At 42.9% G+C, this 21552-nt stretch overlaps 1 protein-coding gene across 1 annotated transcript; it reads left to right on the top strand.

The window, feature by feature from the left end:
- Positions 1-72: 72 nt before the first annotated feature.
- Positions 73-20716, top strand: DTL (denticleless E3 ubiquitin protein ligase homolog (Drosophila)). The gene is made up of 14 exons (XM_008949374.1): positions 73-192; positions 1263-1361; positions 1688-1749; positions 1841-1961; positions 2429-2494; positions 3675-3790; positions 4467-4540; positions 5455-5558; positions 6540-6644; positions 8087-8199; positions 11916-12005; positions 14436-14574; positions 18262-19124; positions 20648-20716. Exons 1-14 carry the CDS (start codon positions 156-158, stop codon positions 20714-20716), a joined length of 2058 nt encoding a protein of 685 aa, XP_008947622.1. The 5' UTR covers positions 73-155.
- Positions 20717-21552: the final 836 nt, after the last annotated feature.

Below are 21552 nucleotides of genomic sequence, written 5' to 3' on the forward strand. Positions count from 1 at the left end.
TTCGGGGCTCCTCGCGTCCCGGTCTGTGGTGTCCGGTGCGGTCACGGCCTGTCTGTCTCCTTGTAGGTCGGTCCCCGCAGCTTCCCCTGCAGCATCTCTTGGATAGCTACCAGTGCAGCCAAGAAGATGACCACCTGTCTTACGGGGAAACGGGAATGCCTGTCCCTCCTTTCGGCTGCACCTTTTCTGCAGGTAAAGTCGCCTCCCGAGAGCCCCTTCGAAGCAGCCAGGTTGTGGGCACCTCTGTCAGCTTGTTTGTTTCTTTGAATATGTCGCCTATGTCAGTGGTGAGGCACTGGAACGTGTTGCCCAGAGAAGCTGTGGATGTCCCCTCCTTGGAAGTGTTCGAGGCCAGGTTGGATGGGGCTTTGAGCGACCAGCTCTAGTGGGAGGGGTCCCTGCCCCTGGCAGGGAGGCTGGGACCACAAAATCTTTAAGGTCCCTTCCAACCCAAGTCACTCTATGATTTGGTTTCAGAGTTGCTTGTTTTAAAGTGAGTCAGTAATAGTATACTTTGCACCTAGATATTGTATAAATTGGATTATGGTGCTCCTAGATATACTGATGGAAAGTATTCCCTTAAAGAAGCAGCTACAAAGAATTTATTTTCATGTCTCTTTGGTTCAGCTTTGTCTGTTTCAAGGTATGTCCTCTTGGTGACAGTCACATAGCTGAAAAATTTGGCTTTGTTCAAAACATAGAAAAGATATAACAGGATGGAGAATGGTCTGTAGAAATCAAAGAGGTGGATGGATGCCACTAGACTGTTAGAGGTAATGTTTCCCCATGATAAATACATGATGAGTGAAGTAAGCGTGGAAGCTGGATCTTTAGGGTAAAACTCTTTCATTTGTAGCACTCTAGTTTTGATGTACACGTTTCTCCAGGGCAGCTTCCTGCTTTTCCAGCTCACATCCACAGAAAATACAGAAGGTTGCAGATGATAGGCAGAACAGGTACAGGAAACTACAACTAGAGAACTATTATAGCTGGTGAAAGAGGCTATTATATCAAAAGTTGCTCCTGGAGCCAGTTGATTGCCCACGTATAGCAGTTCCTGAATGGAACATTGAGGGAAAAAAAATATGCCTGTCACTATTTCTGCATTTTGAACACATAGGTTGCTCCAAAAATACTGTTTATTTCACAGCTAGCTGTTTGCTGCATGCCCTGTTTATAGTGCCTGTGGCCCTTCACAAAGAGCAGGGGCATGATTATGAATCAGCTGCATAATACACAAATATGTTCAAATTTCTTTTCAGCCCCCAATTTGGAGCATGTGCTGGCAGTTGCAAATGAAGAAGGATTTGTTAGACTGTATGATACTGAAGCTCAAACTACCATCAAACTCATCTTTAAGGGTAAATGTTACATACAGTGTGATCTTCATTTGATGTGACAAGTATGTGATTTACTGGAATCAAAGAAGGCTTTTTGCAAGTTGTTTAAACATGAATGTGGCCAGTACTTAAATCCTTTCTTATACTTTGCTCAGTCTTTTTTACAAAGCAGCAGAGTGAGGTGCTTTTACAATAGCAGTAGTAGATGAATTGTTCTGTCTTGTTTTTCATGCCTAAGGCAAGCTGTTGACAAGTTTTCTGATTTCTGTGTCTGATGTTCTTTAGTTTTCTGCAAAATATCATGATCTGATGTATTGCACTAATCTTGGCTTTTGTTTTCTTGTTAGAATGGCAGGCTCACTCAAATGCTGTGTTTGACCTTGCCTGGGTACCAGGGGAACACAGGATTGTAAGCATTCTTTTGCCATCTAGCTTTACTTTGAATGCTTTGGCAACTGTGTGCAGAAAATGACTAAAGCTCTTTCTTTTTGTCTCTGAAGGTCACTGCTTCAGGAGATCAGACAGCCAAGGTGTGGGATGTGAGAGCTGGTGAGCTTCTTGGCATATGCAAAGGTCACCAGTGTAGCCTCAAGTCAGTTGCTTTTTCAAGATTTGAGAAAGGTAAATGTTGATGTTCTCTGTTGCCTGTTTTTTCCTTCTTCTTTCTCCCCTGGTACTTTTCTGGGCTAAAAATGGGCTTTGGAAACTGACAGGACAGGCCAACTGAACAGTGACCCAGCCAGTGCAACAAAACTAACTTGTTGGAACTTCACAGTGACCTGATGCCAACATCTGCACCTTTCTGACCTTGGACAAGTTTAAGATAAGATAAATAATTCCATATACAAATGTGTAAATACTGTTTTCATAAGCGAGTTTCTCTAGAGTAGCAGTAAAAAAAGAATAGGAAGAATAAAGAAACCAGTCAAAAGGCATGGCAGAACAATGGCCTGCTTTCTGTGTTTCTAGGACTGTCATGCCAAGTACTGGGGAAGAAGAGCCAGAGGCACATAGAAGGCATTGCACTGCATTCAGTTAATTCAATTAACACTTTTGGAATCTAAGAGCACTCTTTTTCTCTCTCTCAGCTGTCTTCTGTACTGGAGGCAGAGATGGAAACATCATGGTTTGGGATACCAGATGCAACAAGAAAGGTAACTGAGCCTTCAGATATGTATTGAAAAAGCTTGGTGCCTCATGTGAAAATAGTACTCAGATGTACTTGTTGGACTTAGATTTTCAGTTCCAACATAGACAGCACTCCAGGAAGAAGAGGATTGTCAGATAACATATACTGCTTTACAGTAAAAGGATGGAACAGGTATTTTTTTTTTACGTGGAATACATTTTTCCAGTTTGCAACAGTCTTAGATTTGCAGCATGATATCCATGCTGACCTGATAGTACCCTGTGTATTGGTGACCATACAGTGGGGTACAGAATATGACCCTGTGTGGGACAACATGGAGATAGATGGGGTGGGTGAGACTACTTAGATCAGAGCCATCCAGAGGGATGAAGCAAAGTTGGGAAGGCTCCTGCTAGAGTAGGAAGGAAGGAAGGAAGTGCAGGAGCAAAGAAGCTTGTGAGCAAGTGCTTGGAGCAACTGAATATATTGTGGCAATGCCTACTAAAAACAGGGTGAGCTCATTCTGCTCCTCTCTTTCTGTTTCTTTGAGATGTTCCTTCACCTGTCAGGTCATGCCCTTATGTCTCTTCCCAGTTCCTTGCTCTGTCCCAGCATTTTCCTGGCCTGTGCTGGCAGGACTTGTCTCGCTCTCCCATCTGTCCCAGGTGCTCTTCAAACAGGCAAGTGAGGAAAAAATAGAGATGCCATATGATTGAAGTGGAAGGTGTAGGAAAAAAAGTAGAAAAGTTGCTTTACTCTAGTAAAGCAGTAAGTTTGATCAAGTGAGAAATAGCAGACAAAAGGCTAAATAAGAAATTATAAAACAGAGTCAAAAAGTACTGGAAACCCTCCTGTGAGTACAGTTCTGCCTGGGATCAGATGTGTTGAATGCTCCAGACTGGGATGCATGATGAAGGCCAGATCAAAGGCTAATGATTTCCAAAGGCAGCCTGCCTAGACCAGTTCTAATGTCCACGCAGCACTGACCTCTGTAATTTTTTGCAATATACCCTGCTGTTTTCTACTCTCTTCTTCACATCACTTTTCCATCTCGCTAACAATTTTTGTTTCCAGAGTACATTAATGATTTTAAAGGTTAGTCTCAGACACTTTTCAGGACTTATTCCAAGCTGATACCTGTTTTATTGAAGTGATAGAAAAATTTCATAGAAACTATTAATTGAGATGTTTTTGATTTCTTTCAGATGGATTTTATAGACAGGTGAATCAAATCAGTGGAGCACACAATGTGAGTGACAAGCAGACTCCTTCCAAACCAAAGAAGAAGAGGCAGAGCCTAAGAGGACTTGCTCCCTTGGTGGTAGGTATCTGAGGAACAAACAAAATGGAGGCCTCTCTTCTGAGGACACTATTATTGATAAAGGCCTTCCTAAGTAATTATTGTGAGCAATATTTGTCTTGAATATGGTAAAAATTTCTGTTTATCTTTGCAGAAGTAGGTTTTGTGTCATGGTCACTTCCTATGGGTAATACTAGACATAGTTTAGTTGTCTAACCACTCATGTGCCATCAAAGCCATCTTCGTGCAAATGCCATGTGAAAATGTACCTTTTGTTTCCAGAGAGGAAAGGAGTGGCCAGCACCTCTTTTTTGAGGGGGGAGATAGAGAGGACTGTATTTTTTTCTTTTTCTTTTTTTTTTTTTTCTTCTGATTTGACCACAGAAACTACTACCTTATTGCAGTAAGGCCTGGTCTTATTTCTGTTAAACCTTGTGATGAAGGCAGCTCTTGTCTCTGACCTGAAAGGTATAATCTCAAACTGCTGCCCAAACACTTACTGCTCAGTTGCAATTTCACTGGTGGGAGTGTTTATACAATTGTTGTGTCCTAAACAGCATCTGGTGTTTCCATGTTGTCCTCCGTGGCTAGGAGGTGGTTTTCTTGATATACATTTGGCCTTGAACTGAGCAGAGCAAGATCTTGCAGACCTTGAAAGAAAATAAAGTGGGGTGTGTTTTTTCCTGTTCTTTTTAAGGATTTCCAGCAGAGTGTAACTGCGGTGGTGCTGCAGGACAAGCATACTCTTATCTCTGCAGGAGCTGTTGATGGGTAAGGAGGGAGGATGCCTGCTTTTCTCTCTATTCAGTGTGTTCTTAGTGACACAAAAAGATGGGGACATTTTTGTTCTAAGATAGTTCAGTGGCCCACAAGGCTAGAGTCACTATTAGGTAGAAGCAGCAGAGCTACGATGCCAGGCTGAACTGACAAAGCTGAATGCCACTGTTCTTCCTTACTGGAGATTGCAGCACTGGAACAAATGGTGCACGTGGTAAATGCTCATTTTAGTGTCTCACCTGTGGGGCAGAAGGAGAGCAGTTCTCATCATCTCTCTCTATTCTCATGAACCTATGGGACCACACATTAACAAACTGTTGTTAGACAGCCAGCTGTTTTGGGATGCAAGTGTGTGGCTGGTGCCTGGATATGTGTAGGCGTGCTTGAGAAAATGTTGCCTTGAGTTACAAAAGACACATTCTTTTAGATGCTGTTGCAGCATCTTGGAGCTTGAGCAAACTGTCCCATCGAGTAGCATGGAGATTACCCTCTCAGGACTTGATTATTTAGCAGGCTCTATGTGGCCAGAACCATCTTGAGGCAGACAAGATTGACTCTCCTTCCTATGGCTCATGAGAGAGTCTTTTTTCTAGAAAGCACAAAAAACCTTGAAGGATTTAACTTTTAAAACTACAAGTCAGGAGTATGAAGGCACCCTTGCATTTCCTTTTACTTGCTGAAGAAAGCTGACTTACAGGCTCTTGTGGTGATCTTGTGTTAGTTACTATAAGACAGTGCTGCTTTCTTATCCATACCCAGCCCAGCAATTGTTTTCCTTTCAGCATATCTCTGCCCTACTTCTGCTCAGTTGTGCTCCTTAGCACTGGATGCTCCTCAGTAATGAGCAACTTAGCCAGCACTGCAAAAGAAACTCTGAAGTTGAAAACACATGTTCTTTTCTCCTTCAGTGTGATCAAAGTCTGGGACTTGCGCAAGAACTACGCCGCTTACCGCCAGGACCCGCTGCCTTACAGGGCTTTCTGCTACCCTGGCACCAGTACTCGCAGACTTGGTAAGCTACTGAAGATGTACTTGTGAAAGTGCAAAGTGAATTTAAGAAGTACTGGCAGTGCCACCTCTTATCTTTTTAGCTAACTATTGATTAGACTGACAAGGTCAGCAGTGTACATTGCTTGCCAATACCAAATCTTCAAGTTGAAGAGTGGAAGTGTCCTACTTCTGTATCATTGCACCAATGATAAAAGCTTGCATAAGCTTCAGCAGTCCACTTTCAGAAATGGCAATGAGGGAATACTAGAGTTCTTGAGGTAAAATTTAGCTAGTCGTTTTGATGCATGAGTAGAAATCAGATTGACCTCTTTCTTCGCATTGTATCTCGCAAAGATAACAGACTGGACTGGTTCTTTACATTACAACCTTCCAGAGTTGAGCAATACCTTAAGCTGTTCCCCATCGAAAATAGTAGCATGCTTGTTCAGGTTGCTCTGTGCTTCTTTGTATCTTAATGCTTTACAATGCTCTGATGCAACAGAGTAATTCCTGATGACTTGTCTAATCAACTATCTTTACATGGTAACAATCACTGTCAATCCCAAAAAACAAGAGGGAAATACTCGAGGACCTGGTCTTGAAATACTTTGCTTGCAGGGCACCATTTTTCTTGAACCTGAGCCACTAGAAAATAAGAGGATGGCTTATTCTACCAAAGCATGAGTATTGTTCTAGTCTCTGCTTCTACACGTGTTCATTCCTGTCACCCATTTGAAACTGCCAAATAAATCACTTGCCTGCTCTGAAGGTGAGATTGCTCTGTAAATGTCACCCTGAATCCTCATGAAAAAATGTAGATGTTGTTCTAGAGATTTTCCTTCTCCAGCAAGCGCTCTGGCAAACAAACTTTTCAAGGACAGTCTCATATGTGGTAGAGATCCTTTCCAAATTTCCCTCTCTAGGCAATTCTTTGAAAATGCCTGTTTTCCAAAATGATTTTGTGGAGTTATTTCCTATGAAGAACTCCTCTCTTTGCCTATAGGATATTCTAGCCTGGTTTTGGATTCCACCGGTACCAATCTGTTTGCCAACTGCACTGATGACAGTATCTACATGTTCAACATGACAAGTTTAAAGACCACTCCAGGTAAGCATGATCAGAATGTGGCAAAACCTGTCAGGTGCATTCCAGCCAGACAGATGATTTAGTTTCCGTTGCCTTTCTACAGTCTCTCAGTTAACTGAAATTAAATGAACAGCATGTCCTCCTGTCTGCTCCTCAGGAGGTAGTCTGGTGGGTGGGAATGCTTCCAGAGTCCAGAAGTGGTGCAAGCTCTAAACATTAATAGGTCAGTTGCTGAGGTTGACCCCGGCTGCCACTGCTGAGCTGTGGAGATATGCTCACTGGCCTGTCTCCCTGCAGGAGGGCATCCCACCCTTGGCCTCCTCCTCATGGAGCTCTTGCCTTCTGTGTGCAGCTGACCTGCTGAGCAATCTCCTTCACCTCGCTGGAGGGAACCTGTGTGGCTTCTGGGTGTGCCGCTGCTCCCGCAGAGGGCAGCGCCTGCCCACGGGTTGGTGGCTCCCTGCTCGCCAGCTTCCATCCTGCTGGGGGCTGCCCTTCTCTACTACCCAGGCAGCTTTCGTTTGCAGGGGCATGTGAAGAAATCCTCATGGCAACAGGACATGCTGGTAGGTCTGGCTTAGGAAGGGACATGCTGTCTGGTAACTGCTACACTGAGAGAGCTGTGGGTAAAAATTGAGGGATATTTTGGGGTATTGCAACTTTTAAAAGACTGCCAAAGGCAGCCACGTGTCCTCTAGTCTGTGGGTTGCCTCCTTTGCCAAAACCACTACGAAAACAGGGCTGGTAGAGGGGGTGCCAGGCCCGCCTGGTGCTACCGGGGGAAACTCACCCTTTCTGCCCTGATGAGAGGATGTGGTGTTTCCAAGCGCTCGGGATTCACACTCAGCTCTTGTACCAGCTGCCAGTTCTTCAGGTCCTCAGAACAGGGGGAACAGCAGTCATTTGGGGTGATGGTTTCAAGGCTTTAGTGAAAACACTGCTGAGACTTTAAATACAGGCAGACAGTGAGCGTGGCTGACATGATCCAAGTTTTGTTGATGAAATAAAGATGCTGGCAGCAGGAGGAAGGAACAGCAAACGCCTTTGTTGCCACCTGTGTGGAAGAAGGTCTTCATTATATTTTCTGACTGACCTTGCTAATGTAGCAGGGCTGGTGATGGCAGCTGAGGGAGGAAGAGACAAGGAACCTTAATCAGAGTAGTGGCATGGCCCAGGTGACTTCTTGGCCTGCTTGTGATATGGGTCAAGCTAAAGCTTTCAGGAAACTGTCACCACTTCCTAATGCTGTGAAAAGAGCTGTTCCTTCTTTGGGAAGCCTGAAGGGCTCCAGTTGAATAATAAAAACTTCTGACGCCTGGAGCCAAAGCTCCAGAACAAAAGAGCACTTTCTCCAGAGGATATGTGACTAGGCAGGAAAAGCCTGTAAGATCAGCCCTCCTTGCACAACTAACTCCATGGCTGTGCACTGAGTGAGGCTTTTTTTTTTTTTCTTCTTTTCACAGTGGCAGTTTTCAGTGGCCACCAGAACTCAACCTTTTACATCAAATCAAGCACCAGCCCAGATGACCAGTTTCTGATCAGTGGCTCAAGTGACTGCAACGCATACATCTGGAAGGTGAGGCCATTGCAAAAGAACCAAGCATGCAGCCTGGAGCTGCTCCACTCTTTGGTTTCGTGTGCTGTTCATGTAGGACACTCCCTGCCTCCCACTCCTGCTCAGAGGAGTGTGGAGTTAGCTCCTGGCGTGTTGCGCCTGGGGCGTGTCTATTGCTGTCAAGGCCAGATAGAACTGCTGAATATAAAACAGAGCTAACCTTCTGCCATCAATACATCTCTCATCACTGCTGCTTATTGCAAGTTCCTGAACTTAATCTGGTTTTGATGGGCATTAAAATCCTCTTTCAATCCTGTTGATTCAGCCAGCTATGACAAGTAGACAGACAGTTCTTGGTTCATATTTAGCAATGGAGCATGTTAGCAGAAACCAAACAATTTAATTGTTTGAAAGGGCACTCTTCCCTCACCTCCCCTTTCTCCTGCTCTTGCTTCAGAAATAGCTTTTTCTCATGCTTAATTTACTAAGTAGTCAAAGCCTTTGTATTTACAGCAAGGGCTCAGCCAGAGCCTTCAGCAAAATTCCAAAGCAATGCAAATATCACCAAGTTAAGAGCAAGGACCTCAGAATGAGGCATGCTTCAAGTTCTGTTCTCCATACTTGACAGCCACACAGGGAAGAGGGAAGACTTCTTATTGAAGCAGAATAGGCAGAAACCACAGGTGACTGCCTGTTTCAGTTTTGGGGTAATTTTTAGGGAATGCTGACTTGTTTACCTCTTTCATGATGGGTTTGAAAGTAAAATACAAGCCTTTGAGAGCAGAGGGTCAGCCTGCTGAGGTTGTGGTTTGAACATGTAGTCTCTTTGATCTGGAAAACACTTGTAAGCAGCTGGGTTGCTTACTCAGTAGTAGTGGTAGCAGGAGTGCAGTAGCACAGCTACTCCCATGCCAAGTGGTGTAATTTTAACCTTCCCCATGTTCTGTGCAAGTTCAGCAAAAATACCTGTGCAAACCTGAGTGGCACATCCTGCCCTGGCGTGTTCCGATACCTGCCTGGACCCCAGGCTGGGCCTGCACCGAGGGCATTCAAGGATGTCTCTACTTCTCAAAGTTTAAACATTTAAGCACATTTAAAATACATTCATGTGCAGAAGGCTTTTGTTGCTAGCACATGTGAGTGGCAGATTGTATTGCATATTTATTAAATAAATCATCAGATGATTACTTTTATTTTAATCTCATAGTCATGTTAGAAAGTAGGATTTCCAGCAAAACTGTATCTTTCAAGATCTGTCACAAGCAGGGACTTCTTAGTTTGTTTTAAGTGTTGGCAGATTTTACTGACTCTGAAACATTTGTATCTTTTCCTGGGATGAGGATTTACTATGCTATGAGGAAAAAACCTGATTAGATATTGCCTGAGCAGTTAACAGGTAATGTTGGAAAGAACTTAAAGAAGAGTGCTGGTTTTCCATATCTAGAAAGGAATGAAAGCTAGAGCAAGATCTTGTCCACCCAGATTATTTCTTTGAGAAACTTTTGCAGCAGTGCTAAATTGTGTTTGGGTCAGCAATTCTCAAGAAACGCTGTGGCTAGAAGTTATTGCTGATGAGGATGCTGTTTCAGTCTGTTTCCATGTATAAATCACTTCCAGGCAATGAACACTTGCTTTACTGTGTTGGGCTGGGTTTTTTTAATTACCAGTCCGATGGTTAATTAACTCCTTCTTGAACAACTTTTAAGACTATAAAAGCCAGAGAGCAGAGAGGTTGGTCTTGAAAAGATGGCACCTAGCTGAGATATCTTCCTGGTAATGAAAAAGATATCTTTTATAGACATATACTCCCATCGTTCTTTCAGTCCTTTGGTGCAGACCACTCTGAGATGACTCTATTAAATTATTTTTTGGTCTGTCCCAGCACTGGAATTCATCATTTTATGATGAATCTTAAAGATGGATACAACAGCTGTTTCAGTGAGTAGTGTAACTAATAAAGTCTCATTTCCTAGGTTTCTCTTTTTAACTTTTCCACAATAGCTTGTAACTTCCCCAGCAATATCCTGTGAAATTAGGCAAAAAGCAGCATATGCTGTGGCTGATCCTGACATAACGTGCAGAGTGGCCAACTCTCTTCTGCTAAGCACAGTGGACACAGCTAGAACTATGCATCCTTCTTTAGTTCACAGTAATATAGCAGAGGGAGTTGATTCAGTTTACACTAGTATAGTGTACAATCCACATGTGCTAGAAAGAGTAACACTCTTCCTCTGGTTTACTTTCAGCCACTAGTGGCTACTGGACTGCTCTCGTCTCTGTTGCGCATAGCAAGACTGCTATTATATGTAAATGAAGGTGTTCTCTGCACCAAGGTCTCCTGTTGTTTATTCCCTGAATAGGGATTTAGTTTCCATGGTATTGCATGTTTTGGCAGAGAAGGGAATACTCTGACCAAGGCATTTAGTGGATATTTAGTCAAGTGAATGCCTTTGCTATGCCAGGAAAAAAAAAGCAGTGTGTTAAGATGAACCTGTTTGTATCAGAACAAGCTTAAGATCTGAAGTTGGATATTCAGTTGTGGTTTTGCAGGCTGTTGCAGGAGATGATCCACAAGAGAAAAGCTTGTCATTCAGAAGCCTTCCCCAATGCCTTGCATCTTCCTTAGAAATTTATGAGCAATGTCTACTCCTTTTCCCACACAGTAAAGGATCTGTTCATTCACTTAGTCATTTATGCAAATCACCTTGATAAATCCCCCTTATAATGTCACGTCAGTAATGGTGACTCATAACTCCAGAAAGCATTGCCTGCTAAAAGCATGCAAAGCTTGGATATAATCTCCATGTGTGCCTATGCATGTGTGTTTTCTTCCTTGGGCCACTTGATGCTAGCTTCAGCTACATGTCACGTACATGAGCTGAAATCAAAGATTATTAGTAATGTTGTAGAACAGGAGAAAGACTTTTATGAAGAGTGTAAAAGAAATGGAGCTCAGTTTAATAAGCATGAGTGATTTAGGGATGATTTTTTATGAATTCTGAAAGAGGGTGTCTGGTCCAGCTGGTTGGAGGAGGTGCAGGCACTTGGCAGTCACAGTCTTAGGGCTCCATAACTTGCTGCCTTACGATGACAGGCTGGGGAAGTGATTAAACCCCTGTGCTCTGCACTGGTGAGGCTGCACATCTAATACTGTGTTCAGTTTTGGGCCCCTCACTAAAAGAAAGACACTGAGGTTCTGGAGCATATCCAAAGAAGGGCAACAAAGTTGGTGAGGGTTCTAGAGCAAAAATCTTCGGAGGAACAGTTGAGGAAACTGGGGTTGTTTAGCCTGGAGAAATGGAGGAGACCTTATTACCCTCCACAACTATAGGAAAAAGATAAAATGGCCTCAAGTTGTGCCAGGGGAGGTTTAGATTGGATATTAGGAAAAACTTCTTCACTGAAAGGATTGTTAGGCAGTGGAACAGGCTGCCCATGCAGGTGAAGTCACCATTCCTGGAGGTATTTAAAAGATGTATAGATGAGGTGCTTATGGACATGGTTTAGTGGTAGACTTAGTGGCTAGGTTGTTGGTTGTTAGGTTAATGGTTGCACTAGATCATCTTAAACATCTTTTCCAACTGAAATTCTCTGATTCTATGATTTATCTATCTCATACAGGAAAGGTGGAAAGTACTTACATGCTTCACAGGTGGGCTTTTGGCTTTTTTCTTAATCGTGTATATTAGGCTGTGGGGCTTCTGATTGTAAACTTGTTTGTCTGTGGAATTTTTAAGGTTTCTGAGCCCAGTCTTCATCCATGGATACTCCTTGGTCACTCTCAAGAAGTTACGTCCATTGCTTGGTGTCCTTCAGACTTCACTAAGGTTTGTTTTCTGGAAAATTGCATTTCCTGTGAAACAATAGTTGTGACATAGCAGTGTCTGCTTTTCAAAATTGCAGCAGTATTTGCTTACTTGAGAGGAAATTTGTAGACAATAATTTCCAATACTATTAATTTGAGAGGGCAATAAACCAAGCTTGTCACATAAGCACCACATATCAGAACTTTTTCACTATTTTCAAATAATTTAGGCTATTTGATAAGGCCTAGGAAATTGTAAATGAATAAAGACCTCTCCTGATGAGAACTTGTGACACTGCCTGTAGGAGACAAAACTGTGAAACCATTTAATCAGTGCTTTCATAACTGAAAAGCTTGTTTTGTGGTTCCATACTTACAGCTTCCTTACCTGTCTGATCATTGATACATCTGCTAGTCTTTTACAGAGCAGCAGAAAGTTTTGAATGCCCTTTAAAAAAACGTATAAACTCTTTTAATTGTGACCTTTTTTCAAAATATGAGCTTTGTGATATATTTTTGTGTACACTGTTTTGCCAATTACTAGGCCTAACATGAACGACACAGCCAGCAGAAAGACAAACCAGTAAGGCAACTGTATTGAACATAGAAAAGTCATTCCATGAACCACCGCGGGGGTACAAACAAGTCAGTTAGTTCACATGCAGTTGATATCACCCCCAACAACGATATCACCCAACCAACAATAGGCAGAGCAAATAAGGACCAAGGTTTCCCATAGATGGAATGGGAAGCAGCCAGGTCAACAGATTAAACACACAGGACAAAGGTAGCCACGTGGCCATCTCTCACCCTCCTAGCCCACATTTACAAAGGTCCAAGCTGACCAGGGCCCAGTTCCAGGAGAGTCAGAAGGTCCTTCCCCAACCAGGAAACTCTGAAGTGCATCTACTTCACAGACACACTCCTCCCTTCCTGCCAGTGGTCCCAGCTTTTATCCCCAGCAGACCCCTGACCTTTGTCAGCTCCCTGCGGGACCCCTGGGGCTCATTTCCCTTCTGGCTCTCCCTGCAGGGCCGGCCGCACCCTGGGGGGAAGCTCTAAGGCAAACTCACCCCTCTGGATGAAGGGCTGTGGGGATCACCCAGATGGCAACCTTAATTCAGGGCTCAGGGTTCAAACCCCAGCATTTCACTACACCCAGAAACCTACAGCGAAATTGAGTCGGTCATTATGCACCAAATATCATGAAAAGGAAGAGAACTGCAGTAGGAGGTTGTTTTGAATGATTGGCCTAGCTTAAGATGAGAAATAACTGAAAAATCCTAAACAGTGTCCTAATAATAGCCAGAGTTTCATTTGCCCCACAGTATTAAGCAAGTTAGCCACTTTCCTTAGCTTGCACTATAGCACTGGGTCTTCAGAAAAGCGTTGCAGTGTAGGAGGGTGGGAGTCTTGGAGGCAAACAGGAGGAATTGTTCTAGTTGTGTTAAGATGCACAAAAATACCAAAATTAGCATTTTAGGTTAAATCTGTGATCTAGAGGTAGCCCAGCATTTTGATCATGGTGTGTTGGAAATGCAGACCAATACAGCCTTTAAAATCATGACTGATACAGGTAGGAAACAGTCAGCCACCGTTCAGATGCTGAAGCATGAAGATAATTGGAAAACGTGCTCAGGCAGGTCAGGAAGCTGCTTGGAGAGATTTGAGAGGCAAGGTTCCTTTCTGTAGGGACAGTATCGGTGTCACAAAGGTCAGAGTAGAGATGCTTCCCCATCCAGAGTAATATGAACTTTGGCCACCGCATTTCTTTCTTTCTTGCTGCTAATTCACATGTGAGTCAACAGCTAATCTGTCTGAAGAGAGCCATGAAATGTGGACTAGGTGGGTTCTGCTGCTTCTTTGGACAAGATTCCACAGATCCTTTTGCAATGTGTGATGCTGCAGTGGGAATCTAGACCAATGTTTCTAGCAGACTTGGTTTCTCTGCCAGATACTGCTGGTATCTGACTCTGAAGAGATAGCACTTAAGGCTAGGGCATCAGCCTTCCAATGTCACCTTCTCAGTGTGTTGCAAGTATTTGTCCCCAAGCAGAGAAGATCCTGGGTAACAGAGACCTCAATGCAGGTGCAAAAAGCAGCATGGCCACTTTTGTCTACAAAGTGATTGATTGAAATTGCAAAATACGCCCTGGCCCTTCCTGAGCAGACTGCCATCTGCTACAGAGCTGTGCAGTGCAAACTTCCACTGGTGACTGAGATTTCTCTAGCAGAAAGACACGAAGGCAGCAGCCTTGCACACTTCAAAGTAAACACTACAATCTGGTACAGTAACAAAACAGAGTTGGGTTGTTTTGTTTGGTTTATGGGCAAATTTTGTACCGCCACAACCAGGGTTCACCCTCACTCGGGGTTTAGCTGTTGTGGTTCACTCGGCCAGTGATCCACAGGATGTGCCCCGGTTACTCCAACAAGCCAATTTCCACTGTAGATTGCCACATGCTCTGATGACAACACTGTGAGGATTTGGCGCTTACGACATTGTCCTGAGGAGGAGAAATCAGCAGTCAGCAAAATGAGCTTGGTAGGATGGGTCACTCAGAAGAAACCAGAAGAAAAATGTGGAGCAGGTAAGGCCCCTGAGCTGAGATATCTTGCTCTGTATCATGGCTTCTGAATTTTGGCTTTTCTCTGTGCCAACAAAAGCCTTTGGCTTGTCTTATTAGTCTTCTATTTTTTTCATATCAGGCAATAATTCATATAGCCAGACAAACACTTGTAAATACTTCTGCCACCAAGACAATAAGCTGGCTGAAACAGCTTAGCAGTATGCTGCTGAAGTCTGTATGTCCAGACAGCAAAGCAAATATTCATTAATGTTGCTTGTTGGGCAGACATCTTCAGTGGATATCAGAAGGGTTCAATAATTGAACAGCTAAAGGAGACGTCCTGTATGCATGCACTGTAGCTACAAGTCTTACTTTATTTTATATCAAATAATAATTGAGAGCAGTAAGACCATATGGTTTTTCCAATTTGCTGGTTTATACAGTAAAGGGCTAACAGCACTTATACAACATTGGAACTCTGAAATGCTTCCTTCTGCCTGGTAGCTGAATATTGCACAGATTGCTTTGCTGCTGCTATCAACATTACATCTCTTTCTTCAGCTTCACAGAGTGGTACTGACTGTCTATACAGACAAATGCCAAGCAGTAAAAGTACTTAAAAAATGCATGTAGACCAATATGATGTGATCATAATTTTCCCGAATTAATCAGCAGTGTTCATCCCCAAACCAGGACAACAGGTTAACAGATGCAATAGCTGTCTGCAAAGCCTAGGCAATCAGACAAGCTACGCAGCACGCCCTCACACCGCGCAAGCAGATCTGGGCTATGTACAGAAGCCACTCACTGGACAGGGCCCTAGATTAAAAGAAAGGAGCTCTGGATCATAACACTTCTTTGATTTGTCTGAAACTTGCATTTTGTCACAGTAGAGTAGATGAAAGGAGAATAACCCCCACCAAAAGTGAAATAAGTTGAGCTTCCCTGTAGAGTAGTTCTGAAACTAAGAATACAATACCTTCCCAGCAGCTGCTGGTGTGATTTCCTGTGTTCCATCTATCTTTTCCAGCCACTCTGCAAATGAATTTCACCTTGGCTAGTACAAATAAAGGCTGAAGGTCTCCAAATCCCACTAATGGGATAACATTACCTCTAACCTTTTGCCAGTGAGTAACAATCTTGCAGGAAGTTCGCAGGACAACAGCAGGGAGAATGCCAGCTCTGCTCTGTAGCTGGTAAATGTGTGCTCACACTATGCTTCAGAGAGCACTCAAAAATCACATTTTGTACTAGTTTCTGCAAAAGAGAAGTAAACATAGGTCTAGTCCAGAAGCCCAGATCCTAGAGTAGCTTATACACTCAAACTTTTCAAGTCAGCTTTGGAAATTATACTAGAAAAATAACTCTTCTCATTGCTCTTGCTGCATTGAAGTAACACAGGAGGGAAGAGGAAGTACACAGACACTGCAAACACAACAGCAGGCTGCCTGCTGACCTTGGCTCTTGAACAGAAAGCACGTGCTGCTAGAATATAGGAGTTATCTGCAGAGACTGACATAGCTGGCAAGCTAAGTACTACTTCAGACATGCTGGGATGAGATCTAGGTAGCTGCCCACCCATTTATGTGGAACAAATTATGAGACAGAGGTTGTGTATTTGCTCTTGACGTATATCACGTAGCAAGCACTTTCCTTTTCTTTAGAAATTATTTTGTGGTCTCCCTAAGTTGCGCTAATTGTGTTTTTGTGTAACCAAATTTCTGGAGCAGGCCTGTGCGTGGACAATTTGTGACTCTTAAATCTAGAGACTGATTAGATTGCTTTAGGAAATATGTAACAGAAAAGGTATGAAACATCTGAAATAACCTGATTTGATGTCATGCAGGCTGACTGCAGATATTTACAGTATTGTACTACGGGCAATGGAAGCGTAAATGGAAACAGCTTGGAACAGGCTTAGTAGAAGCCTGAATAATGCATGCAGTCTTACAAAAAACCCTTATCTTTGTATTTTATCTTTTATCTTGACTTTGGAAGTGTTTCTAAAGTCTGGGTTTGCTTCTTGCTGTGATACCCATCCAACTCTTAGGACAGTTTTTTTTCCCCTTATCCAGTGTCTCAACGGTATAACTTGCAGACTGGTTTTGGCTTGAGAGTGTTCATACCCAACTGGATGTGCAATATTTCTGCTGTATGAATTTGTAGATGGTCATGGGAGATCAAGAGTTGCTGAGCTTGCTGCTTCTCTTCTACTTCTAGGATCTTAGATTAAGTGCAACTCAGCACTACTTAGATTAAGTGCAAATCCCCAGCTGAGATATTATTGTCTTGTAAGTGCTCATTAAAATAGAGATTAGGAGAACCAATCTTGGCAGTTACTTTCTCTTAGTCCACACTGAAGCAAGTAGTTATGAAGTAGCATATTTTATCAAGAGAGGAACCTTTAACTCTTGTTTTGTGCCTTAGAGTGATTTATAGTGAGACAGCCCTGCATCCTAAAGAAAATGGCAGGTAGTTCACACTAGACTTCTCATTGTTCTAATTAAGTGCTTTACAGTACAGTGCTAATGCTGAGAATTAGGCGTTCAGATTAAAGCCCTGGTACACAGGAAATGTTTAAAGCTCTTGTGCTCAGCAGTGAAAAGGCATCGAGTAACTAAGGTGCTATCCTATTTAATTGCATCAGCACAAGTTAGATGAATGATAAATTAGCAGGCATCTGAAAAACCTGCTAATGTCTTCTCTCTTGGAGGGTGCTAGAAACAACAGCAGCAACAAAAATTTTTAAAAACCCTCTAATATTGCTGCAGACCAAGATCTTTGCTATGCATGTTTCCCACTGTTACTAGTGAGGCCCCTGTCTATGACTTCTGTTTTAAGAAGCTGGGTATTCAGAACTGAATTTTTTTAAAAGCAGGAGGGTTTACATCTGTGCTAGTGAGCTCAAAAGCCACTGTGAAATATCTGTTTGAGGATCATTTGTTTTATAGAAGTAACTTACTACAATGACAGATCTTATTTTCTTTGGAATTTAAGTCCTTGTTCAGGAGGTGAAAAATTTCTCACATTTCTCTGGGTGTGGTAAATAACTACCATCTTCACACTAAAATAGCATCACAGAAAATCCTCCAGCAAAAAGACAAGAGAATGAAAGTATGTCCTTTCCTATTCCTACTCATTTTTTTTGTCTTTAAAATATGCAACCATTAATGCCTGACTAGGAGCATTATTCATATGTTAAAGCATTGTAGTGTGAGGCTTCCTTGGTATTGTAATTAGCTGTGGGACCTGCTTAGAGTCCTTTTGTCCTTCAACACAGTTATGCAACCATTTAAGATGGTAATGCAGGTGGGGAGCAGCCTTGCTCTCAGGCAGGATCTCAGTACAGAGCTACCTGGACCAAGACACTGCAAGCCTAGATAAACTTGGAAGATCCAGCATCTATTTTGTCTGTCAGTCCCTTGGCTGTAGCTCATGTAAGACTGCTTGTTACAGAAGGGATAGACATCAGACATTACACAAATGTACTGTATCAGACTTGTCCACGATACCAAATTTTACATAGTACTTACACCAGCATAACCAAAATTAGAGGGGTTTATGCAACCTCTTAATTCAAAAGGGTATGTCTGAGCAGCAGAGACAGCACTGAATTCAGCTCCTGTCTGGAAGGGGTGTTTAAAGACAGTGCTTTTATAATCTCCTGTTCTATGTTCCTCATCACACTACTTATTTCTCCCCTATCAGGACTGCCAGCCAGCCCACAGAGTACTCCTGCCAAGGCCTTCACAGAGGGCAGCCTGTGTATTCCCTCACCACGGCTGGCTGCCTGTGCTCCCATCTATTCTGGAGACCTTCCCTCATCTACAAGCATTCCAATGGGTGCTCTCAAAACCCAGATGGGGACAGCCTGGACTCCAGCCAAGCAGAGTGAAACCAGTCCATGTGTTTCTCCCAAACTGATCCCTTCCTCCAAAATGTCCATTAAACATTGGATTACAAGGACTCCATGCTCTTCTCCTCCAGAAGTGGGCAAAAAGGCTCCTTCCCCTAGAAAGGCCCTAGCAGAAGTCACCCACGGTCTCCTGGAAGCTGCTTGTCCTCCTAAAGCCCCACCCTCGCAGTCTGAAAAGCGTGCCAAGAGAAGGCTTGACTGCAGCAGGGAGGATGAGGCAGGGCAGAAGTGTCTACAAGCCTGTAGCTGTGTGACTGAACTGGACCAAGCAGCTAAGAAATCCAAGCTCAATTTATGTCACTTGGCTGCAGACCAAAAAGCTTCTGATGAAGGCTCTCACAGCCTGGCTGACTTGGATAACGACCACGAAGGCTCCAGCCACAGCCCAGAAGAGCCTTCCTTTCCTGGAAACTGTATGAATCCCTCAGGCGTTCAGACCCCGCCCCATCTTTTCAGATCTCCGTGTGGAAAAGACCCTGAGGTAGCAGATAAAGAGAACAGTTCACCTGAAAGAAAAAACTGGTTGTCTGCTCTGGGAGAGAAGCTGCGGACTGGCAGAGCTGGCAGTCAGAGTGTGTCACACAGCCCCCCAGCATCTTACAGTCCTGGTGCCAAACGACAAGAAGCTGTGACAGCAGCCACTTCACCCAAAACTGTAAGTAGGACAGTCAGAGACAATGATCATGGCAGAAGTTATCCCCACCTGCCCTCTCCCTTTGTTCTCTTCTGCTCAGGCATTCAAACAATTATTTGGTCCCTCTGGTTGTTGTCAAAATGGATGATTTCTGGCCTAATAAACCAGATACACTAATGTTGTTATCTATTAATCCACTCCATGCAGGAAGAGAATTTTTAGGATGGGAGTGTACAGCATTTTAAAGGGACTTAGGACACACAGGAGCTCAGAGATCCTTTCAGTCCCCAGCTGGATGTTCAAATGTAAGCTATCAAACGTAAGGATGTAGCCATCTAAAATACAGCTCTGCTCTGAGAAACACAATAATGTGTACCTTATGTGCACAATAAAAACACCTTTCCTGGCAGATCTACTGTGTATGTGTTTGCTGTCACATCTGCCTGTTTTTAGCATTGGAAGAAAGAGCTAAATTCTATTCTATCCTAGGTAGCAAAAGAATTTGTTACCCATGTTAAAACTATGGGGCTAAATAATGCCCTCAGTTTGTTCACTTGAAAACTAGAGAAAACAAAGGAATTGTAAAAGAGTCAGAGGGCAGGATCTGATGTACATAATCCTGCTTCTGATGTACAAGAAGTCAGGCACAGAGCTCGTCCTAGGATCTGGAAGTTAAGCTTGTAAAGCAGCTAAAAAAGTTGGCATGAGGGCAAGAGGGTTTAACATGTGAACTGAGAAATTATGATTACATTTTTTAAAACAAACCAAACTTGGCTCATCTCTGAAACTGGACTCCAGGTCCTACAGTGTCTTTGACTGAGTCTTATTTCAGTAAATGTTAGGTAAATTTTCAATCATCAAATTTTAGTTGTACTCTCAAATATCTGATGTTAGAAGTTGTTGCCATCAATAAGTCTTATTTTGGTATCTCACTCCTTACCTGATTTCCCCTCTTCTAGCTCTTCTATCAGATATGAAGGAAGCAAGCTTAAGTTATGCATAGCAGCTGAACCCTTCATATTGTGGTTGTACCAAGATATCTTGATTATAGGAAACTTACAACTACTTATACTTCACGCTGTCCATGTTTAAACACAAGATGAAAAGGTTTGCCCTGCAGAGAGATTACTATGGAACAATTACCTTTCCTCTCCAGTACGTTGTAGTGCAGATGTGGTGATACTCCTGTGTCATACTCAAAGCCTGAGGAGTTGCCTAGAATACCAGCAGCATTTGTTGATCTGCCATATCTTAGAAATCTGCAGCTCTCTTCTCTGTTGTAGGGAAGCTGAAACTGCAGCCAGAGTGGTTTTCTTAGGGCAGTAACACAACCCAAGTTTGTTAGCCAGTGTTCCTGGTAGGTAGTGAGCCTCTTATCTGCAAGACAAACAGATTAAAGTAAAGAACCTTTCATTTACTATCTTAACTTGGAAGCTAAACAAATTGGAGCAATGATGGAGGGGAGACTTTTAAGACTTCTGCAGCATGTGAACTGTTAACCCAGAAATGTTTTTTGTTGGTTTGTCTTTTTTTTTCCTTCCTAGGCTGCAGCCACTTCAGTTTCCATGAGGAAGATCTGCACGTACTTCCGCAGAAAGCCACAGAACAACTGAAGCAGCATGCAGAGGTTGCACCTGATGGGGGTTAACACTGTGATATCAAGACCAGATTTAGCAACACCAGCAATGATGCACCAGGATTACACAGTTTGTTGTCAGACATTCATAAACTCGGGGGTTTAATTTGGTTTAAATTCTTCTGGTTTTAAAGCCATTAACAGTTGAAGTCAGCTGAATGTGGAAAATCTACACAATAGTTATTCATGGTCTCTTATTGTCTTCAGATGACAGATTTTTTTAACAAAGAAAGAGAGTATTTTTCACATGGCAACTGTTACAGCCCAAAGACAGCAACAGCTCTACTGTGCATTGCTGACAGGCACATATAGCTTGTCAGTTTATGTTACTAATCTGCCACTCAAACTACCTCTCCTTAAAAATAATTTGTAAATTCTCACACCCTCCTGAAAGTCAAGTGTTGGAATGTGTGTAGAGAAACAGCTTGGAGGTAGATCTGAGCTCCTTTGTGCTGAATGGCATTTCTACAGTTATTCCTCTAGTACTGAAATGACTACCCCCTTCCAGCAGGGAAGTTATGAATTTGTTAAGCAAATATAAGACTTTTAAACACCCTTTGTCCATCTGATGGTGATTATACTTTGTCTCCTTTTAGACTATAACCAAGTACGTAATATCTGTATTACTCTTGCCCTCCCCTTTCTTCTCCCAGTCTGAAAACTTGTGTATTACATGGCTCTTGAACCATCAGCTCTACAGTCGTTGAAGCCAACAGTGTGTCACTTTTTTAAAATAAAATACTAGTAAGATGTGTTAGAAAAATTCGTTTGATCTACCCCAAACAGGCATTCCATAACAGCTGGTTCCTCCAT

The sequence above is a fragment of the Merops nubicus genome, unplaced genomic scaffold (genome assembly GCF_000691845.1).
Source record: "Merops nubicus isolate BGI_N331 unplaced genomic scaffold, ASM69184v1 scaffold4751, whole genome shotgun sequence".
NCBI classification, from domain to species: Eukaryota; Metazoa; Chordata; class Aves; order Coraciiformes; family Meropidae; genus Merops; species Merops nubicus.